Genomic DNA, 19,963 nt, shown 5'->3' with positions numbered 1-19,963 from the left:
TTTTCTGGCTCTTCTGAAGGGGACCACTCAAGACCGAGCTCTTCAACTGCCCTCGCAAGGACACAAAGAATCTTCTTGTCCATGGCGTGTGGAAGTTCTTCACCCTTGCTTGGGAAAGAGGTGGCAACATCCTCTGTGAACTACTCGCTTGAAGCTGCGAGTGACACAGCATCATCCCCATCATCAGAGCCACCAAAAATAATGAGGCAGTGCACTTCAATAAAGGGCCGGAGATCATCACGTGCAAATTGCACAGGCAAGAACATTAGATCGGTAGTTCGGGGGGCTCGCAGGGCTTGCACCGGCACGAGAACCTCCCCTAATTGTTCCAGCTCAGCCTCACAGCCTCACTCTTCAGTGGAACACACATGGGAGCTGAAAGCCTCTCAGTGCAGGCACTAAGCACAGGCGACGAGTTGTCCTGTCCGCGTCTCGCTAAGAAGTTCCATATGCTGTAAGTGTATATCGACGACGAAACAGAAAGTGTTCCAAGATGAAGACGAAGATCGCAGTCTTGAAGGAAGAAAATTCGGAAGAAATAGTGACTGAGCGCCCGCTTATCAACTGCGTACCTGAAGGGGGGCTCAGACAACATTGCCAATCAGAGGATTGGCATGACTGTATAAGGATTTTAACAAGGTCGTCTAGAAGGTCTTCCCCAAAGTGCTTACGGCAACTTTGAGTGAACTGAAACGATTGGGAACTGAAATGTTAAAAAGAAAAATCTAATTCTTAAATTCAAAACATTGAAGTAAAAATGTATTTGATTTAAGGGATCCAAAAGAAAATAACTGCACAAAATTGAGAATGATTTGACAAAACCCCAGGAAAAGTTTTTTTTAGAATAACAAAAGAAAAACACAATTTTCAACAAAATCAACAAAGAACAGGAAGACATGCCAGTAGTAACACCAAGATTGCAGCAGATTCATTTTTATCTGTTTTTATCACATTCAGTTCTGTTTTCTTCATATTTCATGTAACTGTACAGGCAAACATTACTGTTTGTTCCCTTAAGGCTGTTTGGTTACATTTGATTTGAATACGGTTTAATCAGAAAACTACAAAGTTTGTCTAATATCCTGGGTTGCCAGTTTCATTCAACACTGATGTTCAGTTTGAGCACAGATACGAGGATACAGTTGAATACAAAAAAAAAAGAAAAGTGTAGAAATGGTTCTGATCAGGAAAATTGTGTATCAAATCTAGATTAAAAAAACTCTATCTCGTCTACATCTCAGGACATTACAAAGAACAGCCATGCAGGCATTTCTGAAACATAAATTGCACATTGAATTTCAGATCCAGACACAAATAAAAACATACTATTCTTTTGGCATTAAGGAAATACAAGATGATATTTTCATCCAAAAATACAAAGGGCACATTTTCAAACCTAAACAATGTATATAAATAAAAACTAAAATGCTAGGCTCTTGTTTATTAAGTTAATAAATCAAATATACACAATGATTAATTCAGAAATATGTACAAAATGATCTATACAGCATCGACATCAATCTACATTGGCAGTTCATTTCTTCAGAGACAGTAACAATACTTCTAAGCACGACCTGCCTGCCTTGAATGCATTAAAAAGAGTGTAGAAAATGAATAGAATAAGAACAGAATAAATAAATATGAACTGTTGGCAAAAGCGGTCGTGGACCCAATAAATGGGATTCAATACAATCTTCAAGGGAACTGATTCACAAGAGTTTTTGCTATCTGTAGTGCAAGTTCTACAGAATAAACAAATGACTAAAGAAATAGCATGTGCTAATACAGTTTGCACACGAAGTTCAGTAAAACAAATAGGGCGAATCTCTGTCAAGAACATGCCTAAGTCATATATTTGACCCTAAAACAATAGAAAAATTAAGCCTATTTTTAGGACAATTCGGAACATTCGATAATGCGTAAAAATGTCCTTCTCATTACCTAATGTGAAATTAATTATGATTTATTATTAAATATATTTATACATTATAGTTTTATTTGTTACTGTTTATTTAACTGTAAGATGTATTACAGTAATGAAACCCTAATGAGAATTACCATTGAGAATAATGGAAATTACAAAAACACTCAAAGTGGAGAATTGTCGTGAAAATAACGTGAAAATAACGCCACAATGCAAAAACATACTAAAAATAGGCTTTATTGTCTTTAAGCAAAACACCATTTATTTTTTCCTTCTGGAATATTGGGGTGAATTCTAATCTAGACATACAGTATTTTTCTGAGATTCATCCAATTAAGTGGCTTTTGGCCAGTTACATTCTCGGTTTCATTTTGCGCTTCTGCACAGATGACTTCGAGAAGTCAAATTGTACTGACACTGACGCACACATATTCAAACCGACCAGTCTGTGGCGCACTGCGCCGGGACGTAGAGCCAACATCAAAACAAATACCATCCACCTTCGCTATCCTTCGAGCTTTCATGACGTTCTGCGGCAGTAACATCAGTCGCAATTGTTACCATACCAACCACTCCTCGCAGTTAGCTGCTATGCGATATACTCCATTTTGTGCAAGCTGTGTTGTTTCTCCAGGTCTCTGTGCTGTGAATCTGGGAGCCTGTGCTGCGACTCCAGGTCTCTGTTGTCTCGTTTGTTCATCCAATGTGTATTTTTTACATCCGTGCCATTGGAACTTAGCCTGTCGTCGCGCTCTACCATCATGTAGGCGGGCTGACGTGGAAATCGTGCCTTTTGCAGTCGCTTGTTGGAATCAGAGTCCTCGTCTACTAGTCTGGCGGATTCAGAGAAATGCGTCCTGATTTTGGGGTTGACTGTGTTCTTGTCGTCGCTGTGTTGCTCTTTTCCAGGCGGGCTGCCATTAGACATGTTCTTCTCGATGTGATTCTTTATCTGATTGAGGTGTTCGCGAGCATTGTTTACTGTGTTCTCCTCAGTGGTTCCCATGGAAAACGGCGCGACAGGGTTGATTTGCGTAGGGCCGGAGCTTTGCTTGCGTCGATGCCGCATGCACCACAGGAACACCGACACCAGGGCCAAAACCCAGATTGCGGTAACTATGGAAACCAGCAGTGGCACCAAGTAGTCTACTGAACGACAAAGATAGAAAATTGAAAACAAATTAATAGTAAACAAGCAGGACAAATTTTAGGTTGCACAGGCGAGGACATTAGATCGGTAGTTCGGGGGGCTTGCAGGGCTTGCACCGGATGGTTGCACAAAAAGAGCAAATCATTTATCAATTTCGTTAATTCATCATTCATTAATAAACTTCAGCAAAAGGTGTTTTCGTACTTGTGAATGCACATTCTAAATGGGTTCATTACAACTTAATATCAATCAACAGCATTTGTAGCATAATGTTGATTATATTAAAAAAAAACATTTTCTACTCGTCCCTCCTTTTCTTTAAAAAAAGCAAAAATGGAGGTTACAGTGAGGCACTTACAATGGAAGTGAATGGGGCCAATTTTTGGAGGGTTTAAAGGGAGATATGTGAAGATTATAATTATATAAAAGCCCTTACATTAATTATATTGTTAAAACTTATCTATTGTTTGAGCTGTAAAGTTGTTTAAATTGTAATTGTTACAGTCATTTTAAGGTTTGTTGACATCGTCATGGCAACACAGTTTTTTCTCTCTCTCTCTCTCTCTCTCTCTCTCTCTCTCTCTCCCCTTTTCTCCCCAATTTGGTATGCCCAATTCCCAATGCCCTCTAAGTCCTCGTGGTGGCATAGTGACTCCAATCCGGGTGGCAGAGGACGAATCTCAGTTGCCTCAGTGTCTGAGACCGTCAATCCGTTCATCTCATCACGTGGCTTGTTGAGCTCGAGAAGCCGCTGTTATACCATAGAATAAAGTCCGTTTTAACTGTAGAATTCTCCAGTTCCACAGAGGAACACGGAGGAATAATAAAAAAAACTATCTTCAAATTTCAGCATAGATTTTTGCCTATATAGTTCCAAAAAGCAACTATCTGCACCGATCAATCAATATTCCGGTATATTGGTTTACTTCTACTATACATATTCAGTGTAAGGTCTAAGAAACATGTTACAGTGTTTCCTGCATTTCTTTGAAATACTATTTCCTCTACTGTATAACAACTTCCTGTGGTGTCTCACCGTTGGGGTTCTGTGGTTGTCTGCGCTGCACGTGGACCTCAGCAATGGAGCTGATGATACTGCTGTTAGCGCTGTGTTTGCTCACCAGATCGACGATGCTGTCTGTGATCTCTTTATCAGGCACCCGGCCGTGTACGCCGTCCTCTGTTACATGCTACAAGACAACATTTGCTTTATAATACAATTCAACTGCAATCTGTTGCAATAAACAGCTTAAAAATAAATCTGATTTAAAACATTGGTATCACTTCACAATAAGGTTTGATTTGTTAACATTAGTAAATGACATCAGTCAACATTAACTAACAATGACCAACATTTAAAGCATTTATAATTGGATAAAGGAATATTCCGGGTTCAATACATGTTAATCTCAATCGACAGTGTTTGTGGCATAATAGTAATTACCAAAACATAACATTTTGACTTGCCCCTCCTTTTCTTTAAGAAAATGTTAATGCATGTCATTTTCTTGATAATGAAATAAAAAACACGAATATTAAGATACTAAGATGGGGTTAGAGCCTTTCAGAGAGTGTATACAGTATGAGTGTATCTATGGTGCTATACTGAACATTACTTCACTGCCATCATTTTAGAGTAAATCACCACACCCAGTGAATATAGCAGACGTCATTTGACTATGCATGAAAGGTTACTTACAACAGCCACATGGATCTCGTTATTGGCGGTAGAAGAGAGCTGACAGCTCACAGAGAAGGAAACCGCAGCCGAAACGTTTTTGGCCAGATACAGATGCCTCAACTCACGACACACCTGCTCCACTGTCACTCCCTGAGGAGAAAAAGAGAATACACATCAACACATGCACCCATCACATCCTAAATGGATATTTGAAAATTGTTTAATGTCACTTTTTGGGCTGGTGTATTACACACGCTAGAACTGCAGAGTTGAGACAGGTGTGTCTCCTCACCTGTGGCATAGTGTCCTTATTAAAAGTAACGGTGACGTTGGCACAGTTGCTATCCGGGTGGAACCGTGCCTGTACGGCAGGGCGGTGAGCAGACCAGCACTCACCCTGTGATGAACAAGGCTTCACAAAACACTGCTCGTCACGTACCGGTAAACACAGCTGACCCAGTGGACAGACATCAGAGCCAAGCATATGGCAAGGTTTAGGGCCACACCAAAGCTGAAGAGGAGAAGGAATTGTAATGTGCTGCAAATGTGCACCAAATTGATGGAGGATGCTGTTAGAAAAACAGATACTGAGTATCGCTATTAAACTACTGAGAGTTTAAACATCTATCCACAAGTCGATCCTCATGTTTCTCCAAACCATTTAATTATGCTTTTTCATTAAACTACATTCTTAATTAGTCTTTTAAAAAGGTTTTCCAGTAAAAATATTCATAAAACAAAAATAAATTGACATGAGATACTAAGACTTGAGAATTTCTGAGAATACGGTATATGCCGAAAACAAGTGTATATTGTCTTGCTGCACTGGCATAATTTTCACTTCTTTTAAATATGAACCAGTTAAAATCAAGTGATAAAAATATGATAGTGCACTTAAATTAAGGATATATTGCTATCTGAAAACAAGTCAAAATATTTGTAACAATTTTGCTTCTCAAGTAAATGTATCTTGTTTTAGGGGTTTTCAGCGGGGCTCTCAATTTAACGCATTAGTTTATGATTGTTTTTTTTTAAATGATGCGTAAAAACTTTACGCAATTAGTCATGCCCCGATTGCCCGGCAATTACTCCATGACTTGTACTTAAATTCTGTGATCAGGAATTTCCCTACCATCAGAGTAATTCAAGCTTGATGTACCACCATAATGAAACAGTAGGGGGCAGTCAGCACAACTCCAGCTGTACAGGCAACACGCGTCGCCAAACCAACGAGAACAACAGGCAAAACAACCTTCCACAGATGCGCTTTTGCACTCAAAGATGCTTTTTTAAAGTTTCAAACTACATTTAACTTGACACAGCATCCTAAAAACTAAGCGCTCATGACTACAGGCGCTGAAAAAAGTGAGATGCAACACAACAAAAAGTGAGGTGCTCCAAAACGTCCATTTGACAACTAAACCAAGTACATAAACCAACATTTAAAAATAGAGTAGGGGGAAGTTGATCAATAACAGGGTAATGTTCAATGATATGGGGGGAGGGCTTTTTTTTTTACTTTTAAAAACACCTTTAGTATTGTCGAAATGCTTTACTTGTCTGTTGCCACAATATGATGTAATGCATTTGAATGATCTGAATTAAATATTTATTATATTTAAAATTATTTTAATTATTGTATTACTGGGGCCTGGGTAGCTCAGCGAGTATTGACGCTGACTACCACCCCTGGAGTCGCGAGTTTGAATACAGGGTGTGCTGAGTGACTCCAGCCAGGTCTCCTAAGCAACTAAATTGGCCCGGTTGCTAGGAAGGTTGGAGTCACATGGGGTAACCTCCTAGTGGTCGCTATAATGTGGTTCTCGCTCTTCGTGGGGCACTTGGTGAGTTGTGCGTGGATGCCGCGGAGAATAGTGGGCCTCCACACGCACTACGTCCCCACGGTAATATGGTCAAAAAGCCACATGACGCGGAGGCAACTGAGATTTGTCCTCCGTAACCGGGATTGAGGCGAGTCACTACGCCACCACAAGGACTTAGAGTGCATTGGGTTTGGGAAAACATGAAGGGAAAACATGAAGGATGCTAACTCTACAATAAGATTCTGTTTGTCAACATACATTGACAACATACACATAACAGTGAACAATATAATTTTTAAGCCATTTTTAAATCTTTGTAAATGTTAGTTAAAAATAATACAATTGTTCATTGTTAATTAATGTTCATTTACTAACGTTAACATACCAATACATTGCTAAAATCAAAAATTGTATATGTTGAAATTAACATGAACGAAGGTTAAAAAAAGCTGAAAAAGCATTGTTCATTGTTAGCTAAGTTCATCTAAGTTGAATTTAGGCATACCTTAGTACAGGTGACAATCCCCTTGTAACAGTAACAGGTATTGCAGTCTTCCGTCCACTTTGCACCATCTCCAGCAATCCGACCTCCGACCACACACGGATGTCCTGTAACTGGGAAACCAATAATAATCAGTCACATTCTATACTGGAAGGACTATAATATTCATCCGAAATGAACAGCAAGCCTATATAATGGGATTTCTGGGCCATGTACCTTCCTGGCATCTGGGCCCAGTTCTGCCGGGTGGACACAGGCAGTGGTAGCCATTAATTTTATCCACACATGTGGATCCGAATGCACAGGGCGATGACTGGCACTCATTAATGTCTGTGGGGTGAGACAAAAACAATTTGACAATTATTCTGAGATCACCATCTTATGTATTCCTATGACTGTTTATATTAATGCTAATTCATCAATCGTTTGCATTGCAGTGTAGCCTAGCTGAGCAGCAAAACATTTCTAATGCACTGAACACTCACTGATGCGACAGTCCGGCCCTGCGAATCCACTGGCACACTCACATCGGTACCAGTTATCACCGTCAACACATGTACCACTGTTGTAGCTGCACAAAGACAGTACATATGGTGAGATTAGGGGTCAAAAGTCACAACATTTCAAGCATTGACAAGGATTTAATAGAGTATGTGTATTTCTAAGTCAAATTTAATTTGAGGGTCGGCTTACCATGGTTGCGGGTTGCAGTCGTTGGAATCTGTGAAATGAAATGGAGCTTGTTATTAAGTGGTATTTGCCTACAGAACAATGTGCGACAAAATCCATCATATATGAAAAATACTTTTCATCTTGCCAAGTGAAATAAACACATTTACATGTATGAATGCCTATTATGCGCCTAGTACACCATAGATTCTCTCTAAGTTAATCTGTCATATTTTCTACACTGATCTTGGGGTCAAATCTTGAGAATGGATTTAAACGTGGTGCAACTGTTTTAAGCTACACTCTTATGGTTAGCTGGATGCATTACCAGGGCTTGCTATTGAATTAAGAAAAGATGAACCTAACTATCCAGTATGTACTGTATTTTGTTTGGAAGAGAACCTTAAGAAGTAGGTGAGAGTTGGAAACAGTAGACAGAAGACAGGAAGTAGTAAGGAAGTGCAACAGGAAGTTTTGCCGTACTCTGGCTGCAGGTGAGCCCCTCCCAGCCTTCTTTGCAGACGCAGGTGAAGCTGTCACCTCGCACGACACACGTGGCTCCGTTTTCACAAGGGTTCGGTAGGCAGGTGCTGTTCTTAGCTAGAGAATTAAGGGCAAAACCTTTTATTATAAGTCATTCGGGGCTTAACTCAAATAAATTGTCATTCAAGTTCTAAACTGCTCACCTATGTTACAGGTAGTGCCTTCCCATCCCGGGGCACACATGCATTTAAACGAGTCACCTTCGTCAAAGCATGTGCCCCTGTTGTTACAAGTCGCCTCGTCACATTGGCTCTCACCTAGCAACAAGAGAATCAATCTGCTGTCAGACAAATGTATCCCTGGTAAAGGGGTAGCACATATATTGTGATATATAGTGTGCTATTAGACTTGATATTTTCTTGTAACTTTAAATTTCACTAGGAAAAATGGTTTTAGAGTTTGTTCAATTAATTCCTGTAAATCAGTTAAACTGTCCATTTCAATCAATTCAAAACTGTGACTCAGTTTTGTTTTGTTAACGAGGAGGCGGTGCTTACGTGAGTGACATGTCTTTCCCTTCCAGCCATTTTCGCACTCGCAGTAAAAGTCGTACACCAGATCACGACACACACCTCGATCACGACACGGGTTCGTGCTGCAGTCGTCAATGTCTGTTTAGGAAATTAATAATGTTTAAATGCTACGTATAATGCAATTAAGAAAATATAATAAATTTTTTTCATTTCCCTTTCATTAGTAGCATAATTGTTTTTCACATTGTGAAAATTTCAAATTTTTCACATGGCTCTGCTCCAAAACCCAGCGAGCTGCCTTGCTGTTTGCTAACAACAAAGGCAGCATGGCCGGGTCTATGGGGGGGCTGGGAGGGGACCGTTGCCCCCCCCAATAAACTTCTGACACACCATCCTGGTCTGATGAAGAGACTTGGCCATCCTAAAGATCAAAATGCCCCCCACCCCCCAAAAACATGGTATCTGAGTCTTGTAGGCAGTTGCCTTCAAAGGCAGCATCCTTACTGAAATCAACCTTAAGTGACAGATAAAATAAATCAATTCCATTTGAACTGAATTGGTGAACTGTCCTTCATTTTTTAAAGAGGGAGAAATGTACTCACTGGTCTCACAGTTGGGTCCTTCCCATCCATGAGCACAGATGCACTGATACACACTGACTTTATCAATACAAGTACCGCCATTACGACAAGGACTGCTTTCACAATCATTGATGTCTGAAAGAAAACACAGAGATATAAAGTGAGACAAAGTGGTACATAAAAAAATAAAACAAGAGAGATTTACATAAGAAGCAAAATCGTTTAAGTTGAGTTCTCTTGTGCCATTGACAGAATAGTTTTTTCTACATTCCATTGGATCACTGTTACCTTAAAACTAATTTGGATGAATCTACAGTTGACTTGGAAAAGTAAATATTTGCTGTGTCATGAAATTTAACATGTAGTGGTTGTCGAATCAACAGCACATTGCGCTTACTCTCATGGCAGTAGGTTCCGGTAAATCCCTCCTGACATTCGCAGCTAAAATGTCCGCCGGTGTGACTTCGGCAGCGCCCGTGAGGACCGCACACGTTAGAGGAGATGAGTCGCATGCCGCCTGGAGTACTGTTAGACGCCACTGCAACCGTGCAGCTGTCAATCACTGAGAAAAGGGGAGGAGGTACAGGGTTAAATAAGGATAGATTTATCAAGTTCTTTTGGCACAAATTAAGCAGATTAGACGAGACACCAAATGAACGACTGCAAAGATTTGTGTACAGAATGATGGAATGTATGCCATCTTAAAAGGTAACCCTGCCTGGTTTTGGGGACATGAAAGCTGGTTATTGCTGGTCCAAAGTGGTCTACCAGGTTAAAACCAGGTCAAACGGCTGGCAGACCAGGCAAACAACCATCTAGACTACCTTGGACAAGCTTATGACCACAAATGACCAGTTTGGACCAGCCAGAAACCATGTAAAACTGGCTAGCTACCATAAGAAGATGGACTTTACAGTAGGGAAGGTTCCTACATCTTATAAACAATGAATTTCCATGACCTTTCCATAACTTTTCCAGTTGTAATGATTTTTAAAACTAATTTTAAAGAGATTGCATTCAAAAAAGCCATTTCTAGCTAATAACATTTTAGAATTGAGCATAACTATCAAATTTCCATGACTTTGTAAGCTTTTATTCATTTCCATGACTCTGTATTGGGGAGTTCAAATACAAAACCAGACTACCGACAGCTATGAATAAGTGAAGTCATCATATACTCTGACTAGCACAGAGATTTCCCCATCTCGGTAAGCTCACTTTGAGCTTGCAAATGCATCATGTAACAATATCCTAGCTGTTACTATGGTGACACAGCCCGTGGAGACCAATAGAATAGAGTTAGCGATCGCTAAACGCTACGCCTTACACAATGGCATGACATCAAACATACCAAGGCCTTGAGACAGGGGATAGCCTTACGACTAAAAAAGACTTGACGTCTATTCCGAGTGCTCATTAAACTCAGAATGTGGCCATCCAGATAATCTTACAACCTGCACATGAGGGTCGAGATCTGGAGTCTGAGAGCACCGATTAGCACTCGATAAAGCTTTAGACACCAGGAGACTCTGAGTCTAGGAATGGAGATCCATCATTGACAGTATACCAACTAGTCAATTGTTTAGTAATAATGGTACATAGAGAGCAACAGTAGGGTTCCAGAAGCAGAAATCCTTTTCATATTTTATAGGGAGAAATTGGTTTTAGCAATAACATATGAGCATCTCAAGACAGACCAATCATGACCACAAAGGATGTTAAACAATGGTAAATGCTTCTGAAGTCAGTGTGATTTCAACTTCTTTAAATAAATCATGTTTAATTAAACCATTTCTGGTGAAGAGCTACACTAACCATAATCCTAAAGAGATATCCACCAATTAGAGATGTCGCTGTTAACGTGGTAACATGAATCACTCCTACTGTAAAAGATATTTCAAATTAGGTAATCTTGTCAGTTTCCTTACACTCTCAAACTTATCTATCCATATAAAAGTTTGAATATTTTGCACACAAATAAGCACCTTCAAATATATTGTATTTTATACGTACAAATAGCGGTCAACCGATATGTTTTTTTTTTTTTAATGGCTGATGCCGATATCCAGATAGCAGCATGGCAGATAGGCTGATACAATGCCGATATATCACACAATTTAATATAGTAACTAACATAAACATAAAATTGCTAATTTTTTTAATTAATTTTTATTTACCACTATATTTACTCAATTTCACACAAAACTATAACTATGCAAAAAATTATCGAAAACAATTATATTGTATTTCGAATGATAGGTTGCAGTTTCAGCGGAAGATATTAGATGAACACTGGATTTCATGAGGTTCTAACATGATATCTGCATATTTGCAAATTGTATTTAATAGCGGTTTTATTGATGTTTGCCTTTTATCATTAGAAAAGACAGTTAAAGGTGAACTGCTGAGGAGAGGCTGATATAATGCGTGCTTAAGAGGTAAATAAATGAGCGCTCCACAGAATGCTGAAGTTTTGTGAGGTTTGTATATTACATCTGCTTAAACGAGATATGCGCATATTTGCAGATGGTAAATGATATTGATATTTGCCTAGGCAAGACAGTTAAAAGTTAAAGGAAACTGTTGAGGAGAGAGAGGGATAATGAAACAGGTGAGTATTTTAACAATATGAGCTCAAATGCGTGTGCCGTGGCTCTGATATGCGGACCGTTTAAAACTGTTGCAGACTGGTCTATTATTGTAGTAACACGATGGCACGTAACAACAAAACAAACCAGGAATGATCGTTTCAGTCGCTTCACATGCAAGCAGGTGATTTTCGGTACCCTCAAGTAACAAATTGGCCAAACATGAAAGTTTATAGGCCAATGCCGATTATGAAAAAAATCTGAATATCAGCCGATCGACCACTACTTATAATCAAAAATTAAAGATAATATTTTACAATGACAATGAGAAGAAACCAGGGAGAAGGAGGCTAATCAAGATCTAATGATAAGGATGCATAGAGCAGACTAGATGAGGACCTGTGCTCCATCTTGGAGAACGGCCATACTGGAAGGGTAGAGGCCAAGCTTAATATGTTTAGCGATATTGTGTATGAAGAATGCATAGGTAGATTTGGTGAAACAGTAGTAAGGAAGAGTGGTCCCAAGGTGATGGGTCAGAGAGAGATGGAGATACTTCAGCAAGTGAAAGAGTGGAGGCAGCTTTGTGAGGCTTGGAGGAAGGCAGAGGACCAGGAGAAGGAGGGCTTGAAGGTATTGTGGGATGGCATGAGGACTAGATTAGCGGTCTTGAGGAGGGCAGAGAGAATCCGACAGCGGAGAAGAAAGAAGGAGCATGAAAGGGTGAAATTCATCAAGGACCCTTTTAAGTTTGCCAGAAATCTACTGGAAGAAAAGAGGAATGGGAAGCTGGTGATGGCAAAAGAGGAACTTGGCTCCCCTGGATATGTCCCACGTCTAGTAGAGCCAGTAGTGGAATTTGTTGAGATCCGCCTAAGCTGAGTGAGGTGAGGCAGGTGGTAGAAACAGCCAGGGCAACTTCATCCCCAGGCTCGAATGGGATACCATACAAGCTGTATAAGAAGTGCCCCATGGTTATTAAAATGTTGTGGAGACTGTTGATTGTTGCCTGGAAGAATCAGTGCATACCCGTGTAGTGGTGAAGGGCAGTGGCCATCTTCATACCCCAAACAGCAGGGATCCACCAGCATTAGTCAGTTTAGGAGCATTGCTCTATTAAATGTGGAGGGAAAGCTTTTCTTTTCGGTGGTAGCAAGGAGGATGACTGACTACCTCCTGATGAATGAATACATAGATACAAGCTGCCAAGAGAGATAAAAAAGACATCCACGTAGTCTGGCTGGACTTGGCAAATGCCTACACCACCAAAAGTTCCACACCAATTTGGTCTTTGTGCACTTGAGTTTTTCCATGTACCAGAGTGTATTAGGAGCTTGGTAGACAGCTACTATGGGCACAGGAGACAACAGAAGATGATATCCTCTTCAAAAATGCTTTAATTTAGCAACTACGTATCTTGGATGAAAATGATACACAAATGATCATCGATTGCATTAATTGACGCTAGCAATGCCAAAGTCATGGGGTTGATTCCTAGAGAATGCAATGTACTGATAAAATGTACAGTATAACTTGTATGCATTGCAAGTTGCTTTAGATAAAATACATAAATGCAAATTTAATACACAAATCCATAGGGTAACATACCTTGGCATGGTGTGGTGAGGCAGTGGTCTTTAAGCTGGGAACAGTTCTTGCCCTCGTAATCTTCAGGACATTTACAGTAGTAATCTGAGGCCAAACTAAAACACTGTGCTCCATTTTGACACGGGCCGCTCTCACAGTAGTCTATGTCCAGCTTAAGTCAAGATAACAACACATATAACTGAATCTTTGAATGGTAAAACAAAGACAAATAAGGCTGCGTTTCATCCATATTGTGCCCCATAGAATGAGTGTTGATACAATAACAGTTCTGATTGATTTAAATAATTGAAGACCCCATGACATCCTTTTTGTGTGTGTGCGCGCAATGGTGTGTGTATTACTCACCTGACACAGAACATCTGAGAAACCAGGTGGACAGAGACACTGGAATCCATTGACACTGTCTTGGCAGCGTCCGCCGTTTAGGCAGGGTCGACTTGCGCACTCGTCAACATCTCTCTCACAGTGTTCACCTGCAAAGCCTGGTGCACACAGACACCTGTATCCATTTACCAGATCCTGAAAGACAGACAGAGGGAGAGAGAATGTGGAAATTAGGGCTGGACACATGGTTACACATGGTTATTATTATATAAACCAGCTCAGTTACACATGAAATCTTGGTTCCCTGAGATGAAGGGAATGAGACATTGTGTCAGCTGACACTATGGGGATGACCTAGTTGAAACTCTTGTACAATAACGGCAAATCTAAGATTGGCAATGGTGTCTGAGGCCCCGCCCCTTAAGGCGCAAAGCTTTCCTATATAAGCGGGCGTGAAATCACCATTTCTTCCAAATTTTCTGACTGAGTCCCATCACGCTGCACTACATGATGTAATCCCCCCAGAGAGAGATACCGGAGGTATATTACTTGAAAGAGTATGACATCACAATCCTGCAGGTTGGTGACCGTCAAGAGCATGTTGCAAGTGAATGTACCTCATGGAGCACTAATATAAACTATTATAACAAAGTATGAATTAACCCCTTCACGAGACCATTAGGGAAGGAACTTTTATTAAATTGAAAGTGCCTGTGACTTTAAGGGAGATGTACAACGGTCTCTATGCAGGCAGTTGTGTAAATAACGGGCAGCCTAACCTTAATAAGGGGCTCAAGTTTAAAGTTGGTCAGCATAATAGCAAGCACTCTAGACAGAGAAGATTTGCAAAGAGATAGACGTCATATCTAGGTTGTAAAACCTTGTGAATGTGTTTTGAGAAGACCATACTGCTACAAAAAAGATGTCTTGTAAAGACACACCAAGCATTTATGCCCATGAAGAGGCCATGCCTCTCATCTCATTTGCACCCTGTGACTCGTAAACAAGGGCGATCGGGTCAACAATACAGTGAGAGAGTCTTTGCTTAGAGATGGACATTCCATTAGTGCATCCTCCATAGCAAACAAACAGCTGGTCAGACAGTCTAAATTGGCAGGTGCGTTCAACGTATGCCTGTAATGCTCGCACAGGGCATAATAAATGCAACGATTGTTCCTCATCTGAATTAAACGGTGGAGGGAAAAAGGCTTGAAGATGAACCACCTGAGCCCAGAGAGATGTGGATTAAACCTTAGGCACATAGATCAGTCACCATTGCCAATCTTAGAATTGCCATTATTGTACAAGGGTTTCAACTAGGTTGTCGGAGAAGGAACTCCACATAGCATCAGCTGAAGCAATGTTGAGTGGACTGCAATTGAAAGGGTACATTTTGAATTGAATCTCCATAAAAAATAACTACAGTTACTATGATCCAAAATTTCTCATACAGCGATATACATTTTTGTCGTACCACCTACCCTAGTAAATCTTTTTTTGTTCTTGCAGAATAAGGGACTAAAACTCTATGGTGCATTAAAACACATTGCATTAGATCAAATCAAACACAGGAGTGTCGAAACTAATTAGGATTTTACTTGCAGTGTTTTCATTGCTAACTCCCTCAGACAATGTTCTAATGTGTTCCAGCTGTTTGAGAATCAGCCTACATTGCTGTAGAGCAAGGGAAGAATACAGAACAAATGAGGGGGAAAAACAAAGAATAGGAGACAAGGGCAGGAGACAAGAATGTTTATGGTAATCTGATATTTTTACACAGCCGCTCTCTCTCTCTGACCAATTTTTTTCTTTTCATTCTCTAACACATGACTCAACTTTTGCTATTTTTAAATAAGAATGGAGGGGGAGAGATCAAAATGGAGGGATAGAGAGAAATAAAGTCTGGGGGGTCTTTAACTTCTGCCAAAAACGATGGAAACGTTGAAGAAAATGGGCCTACCTTACACAATCCTCCATTAAGACACTGGCCATGGCAGTCGATGACATCTGTGGGGGGTAATCCATCAAAATATCATTTCACATTTCATAAATCATGCCAAGAAAGCAACACTGGCCAAATTAGAGCAATTTTCTGCAGAATTCTACAGAATGGATTTAAACATGATAAAATGTGTTACATGGACATGAAAGTACCACACTCTTACTGGTAGCTAAAAGCATAATCAAATTACCCAAAATATTTATTATTATTAACAGTTTTCAACAGATTCCAACTCTGACAAACCACATTCCAAATCTTAAAATACAGATAATTGCACAACAAGCTGCTGCTGTTGTGGCTGTTTGCCAGAGCAATGTTATGCGGTTGCTAGGATATTATAAGTTGTTTTTAGCATATTGCTATGCGGTTGCTAATATGTTCTGAGCGGTATTTAGCATGTTGCTATACAGTTACTAGGGTGTTCTGGGTGGTTTTAGCATGTTGCTATCCAGTTGCTAGTGTTGTCTGAGTAGTTTAGCATGTTGCTATGCAATTGCTAGTATGTTCCGAGTGTTTTTTTTTGGCATGTTGCTGTGCGGTTACTAGAATGTTCTGTGTTTTTAGTATGTTGCTATGCTGTTAGTAGTAGCCTATGTTCTGAGTGTTTTTAGCATGTTACTATGCGATTATTAGAATGTTTTAATTGTTGTTATGAAGTTGTTAGAATGTTCGGAGAAGTTTTATCATATAGCTATGCTGTTACTGGTATGTTCTGAATGTTTTTTTAGCATATGCTGCTTTGCAGTTACTACTAACATGTTTTGTGTGTTTCTATCATGTTGCTATACAGTTACTATTATGTTTTGAGTGGTTTTTAGCATGTTGCTATGTGGTTACTTGCATGTTCTGCGTATTTTTAAGGTGTTGTTATGCAGTTACTAGCCTAGTATGTTTAGAGATTTTTTATGTGTTTCTATGCGGTTGCTAGTATATTCTGAGTGGTTTCTAAGGCATTACAAGGTGGTTGCTAGGGTTTTACTCGCCCAAGTCTGGATTAGAAAAATAGGGCTTGAGTCCGTCCTTAAATATATTGTAAGTCAAAGGGATTTTTTTTCTCCTGTTTTATCATTTACAAAAGTCTGATACTTACTGATGTCACAATTCTGTCCTGTCCAACCTGGGAGACACTCACAGAAGTATCCACCAATCAGATTTCGACAGGAGTGGGCATTGACGCATGGGCTTTCCTCACATTCGTTAGCATCTATGCCAAAAACGTCAAAATGAAATGGTGTGAGCACAGTTTAAATTTTAATCAGCCAAATTAAATTACAGCCAAACATTTCTTAAAGGACTAGTTTAAGCAAATATTTAAGTTCTGTCATCATGTACTCACCCTCATGTGTTCCAAACTCGTATGACTGGCTTTTTCCGTGGAACACAAAAGGATATGTTAGCCTCAGTCAGCTTTCACTTTCATTGCAAAGTCATATGGGTTTGGAACAACATATGGGTGAGTACATGATGACTGAAATTTCCTTTTTGAGTGAACTATCCCTTGAAGAATTTGCTACACTGTGAGTGGGTATGTGTATAAATGGACTGTAAATGCATTCTAGTACAAAACAGCGGTGGGGGTCACATGATGGTCTCTTAAATTTCTCCAAGGCTGACTTGGTTACCACGGTAATCGGATTTTTGAACAAAAACTCAAAGAAACTCAAAGAAAAAGAGGGAGAAAGGGAAAAGGCACACTGCTTGGAAAAGAGAAGGCGCAGAGAGGGGTCACACACCAATGAGACAGGTCTTTCCGGTCCATTGAACCGGGCAGATGCATTTAAATCCATCCACCAAGTCCACACACAGGCCGCTATGATTACATGGGTTTGGACTGCAGTCATCTTCATCTGAAGAAGAGTAGGAAACCCAGAAAATTCTATATCAAAGGTTTGAATATTGTTGAGATCTCATCTAAAACACTAGAGGAGACACATATGAGATTATAAGGGCAGACAGGCTTACTGATATTGCAGGATGGTCCAGTCCAGCCAGGCGCACACTGACACTCAAATCCCTGACTGGACTCCACACAACTGCCTCCATTCAAACACGGCTCAGACAGACAGGCGTTATCCGCTACAGAGAGAGAGACAGATGTTATGATTGCAAATTGCAAATGGATTTTTGATATATCGAGTTGCCATGGTGACGTGATAAAGTAACGTTAAAAAAATGGGAAAATGGAAGTGTCTCATATTTTCTGCGTCCATTGTGTGATTTACATCATAACTGAGCCATATGTTTGGACTTGCGGGCTGATCACATTGATGTGGCTATTGTGGGTCACAGTCATAGTGCCACTAACTGGCAGCAGTAAGTGTGGCACTTACAACAGACTTTGAAATAGTCCTCTTACATTTACCCAAATTGCTTCAAAATTGTTTAGACTATTGTTAAACGTTGTTGATGGAAAAATTGGAAGTCATGCTTGATAGCTTTAATAGTGTTGTCATAGCAACGGATTAAATTACATGAAGTTGTAGTCAAACTGAAATAGTGGCATATGTGTATTACACATTGTATGATTAGGATCAAAATTTACATTAATGTTGAGTTGTTGCCGTATCCATCATGCATTGTTGGAAATGGACCCATGGTGCTTGGGCCCGTCATCGCTGCTTGCAGCTATGTTTTTACTCTTGTTTTGCAATTGTTTGGCCAATAAAGTGCCCTAAATCGAATGTGAAATCAGGTTTGTGGTGATGATTGTTTGACAGGAGACAAGCATGTTCTGCCAAACCAACCTGTCTCAAGCAACTCTACTCTATTCAGACTACCACCACACATGCGGAAGAGACACACACACACACACACACACACACACACACACACACACACACACACACACACACACACACAATGTGAAGCATTTTTCTACCCAAATCGATTAATGCACACTGCAGTCTTTGGCTTGGCAAGGAGATGGACCACTTGATTGGTATTTAAAATGTCTAGTGTGTACTGTATGTGTTTGCATGTTTAGTGTGTTTCAAATTGAAGGTTTTGGCAGGAATCACTCTCACTCCATCTTTTACTCTTAAACTAACTTCAAAAAGAGAAATATGTAACAGTGACAAAGATTTTCCCTTCCACAATGCAAAAGCAGCTTCAAAAGTAAACAAGCATATAGATGATCTCAAAGCTAACAGACATGGACTAAAAGCTACAGACACAAAAACATCAGCCTTGTTTAGTCTGATTAACAGTCTTTCAGAATGATGCTGAGCTCATGTCATGGCTCCAACCCCATGACCTTATTTCCTCTTCAAGGATTTTACAGGATGTGACCTACCTCTTTCACAGTTCTGTCCAGAGTAGCCATCAGGACAAGCGCAGTGGTATTTGTCTGGTCCTGTGTTACTACAGGTGCCTCTATTAAGACAGGGCTGTCGTGTGCGGCAGGTATTCAAGTCTACATGAGACAAAGAGTTCAAACAAATTACCCATACTCCAGGAGGACAAATTGATAAATACAGAACAGAACAGAATAGAAAACAATGCAATAAAATACAATACAATAGACTTGAACAGAACAGAATAATAGAAAGGACAACACATAATAGAATATAAGGGACAAATCAGAATAGAACAGAACAGAATAGTAAGGAGTCAGACAAAAATAATAAAATAGAATGGAACATAACAATAGAATAGACAGAACAGAACAGAACACAATAGAATTGAACAGAACAGAATAGAATCTTAAGGGCAAGGCAGAATATAATAGAACAGAATACAATACAATAGAATAGAAGAGACAAAGCAGAATGGAACAGATCAAAATAGAATATTAAGGACAAAACATAATAGAATAGAATAGAATAGAATGCAATAAAATAGAAAATAATGAAGCATAACAATATAACAAAATAACAGATAGGACCAAAGAGAATAGAACCTAATAGAATAGAATAAAAGGGACAACGCAGAATAGAATAGAATAGAATAGAATAGAAGGGATAAAGAAGAATAGAATAGAACAGAATAATAAGGACCAAACAGAATAGAATAGAATGGAACCTAACAGAATAGAACAGAACAGAAAGGACAAAGCAGAATGGAACAGAACAGAAAATAGAATGGAATATCATTGAA

General features: G+C 39.6%; 1 protein-coding gene across 3 annotated transcripts in view; it reads right to left on the bottom strand.

The window, feature by feature from the left end:
• Positions 1–924: 924 nt before the first annotated feature.
• Positions 925–19,963, bottom strand: part of LOC127651206 (protein jagged-1a-like) — a 31,767-nt gene continuing 12,728 nt past the window's right edge. The window contains exons 7-26 of one of the 3 annotated variants that reach the window (XM_052136934.1): positions 19,161–19,280; positions 17,831–17,944; positions 17,602–17,715; positions 16,959–17,072; positions 15,827–15,873; positions 13,888–14,061; positions 13,543–13,693; positions 9,744–9,908; positions 9,368–9,481; positions 8,790–8,903; positions 8,436–8,549; positions 8,233–8,349; positions 7,774–7,801; positions 7,566–7,651; positions 7,297–7,410; positions 7,084–7,193; positions 5,048–5,266; positions 4,774–4,905; positions 4,111–4,264; positions 925–3,073 (exon numbers count right to left, since the gene is read on the bottom strand). In XM_052136934.1, coding sequence (XP_051992894.1) covers positions 2,514–3,073; positions 4,111–4,264; positions 4,774–4,905; positions 5,048–5,266; positions 7,084–7,193; positions 7,297–7,410; positions 7,566–7,651; positions 7,774–7,801; positions 8,233–8,349; positions 8,436–8,549; positions 8,790–8,903; positions 9,368–9,481; positions 9,744–9,908; positions 13,543–13,693; positions 13,888–14,061; positions 15,827–15,873; positions 16,959–17,072; positions 17,602–17,715; positions 17,831–17,944; positions 19,161–19,280 — 2,861 coding nt within the window. In that variant the 3' untranslated portion in view covers positions 925–2,513. The remainder of the gene's footprint in view (positions 3,074–4,110; positions 4,265–4,773; positions 4,906–5,047; positions 5,267–7,083; positions 7,194–7,296; positions 7,411–7,565; positions 7,652–7,773; positions 7,802–8,232; positions 8,350–8,435; positions 8,550–8,789; positions 8,904–9,367; positions 9,482–9,743; positions 9,909–13,542; positions 13,694–13,887; positions 14,062–15,826; positions 15,874–16,958; positions 17,073–17,601; positions 17,716–17,830; positions 17,945–19,160; positions 19,281–19,963) is intronic. The other 2 variants (XM_052136935.1, XM_052136936.1) reach the window with 2 other exon arrangements.

Source organism: Xyrauchen texanus, chromosome 11 (genome assembly GCF_025860055.1).
Source record: "Xyrauchen texanus isolate HMW12.3.18 chromosome 11, RBS_HiC_50CHRs, whole genome shotgun sequence".
In the NCBI taxonomy this organism is placed as follows: domain Eukaryota; kingdom Metazoa; phylum Chordata; class Actinopteri; order Cypriniformes; family Catostomidae; genus Xyrauchen; species Xyrauchen texanus.
The sequence above is the reverse complement of the archived record's forward strand: the minus strand, read 5'-3'. Positions and strand labels throughout refer to the sequence as shown.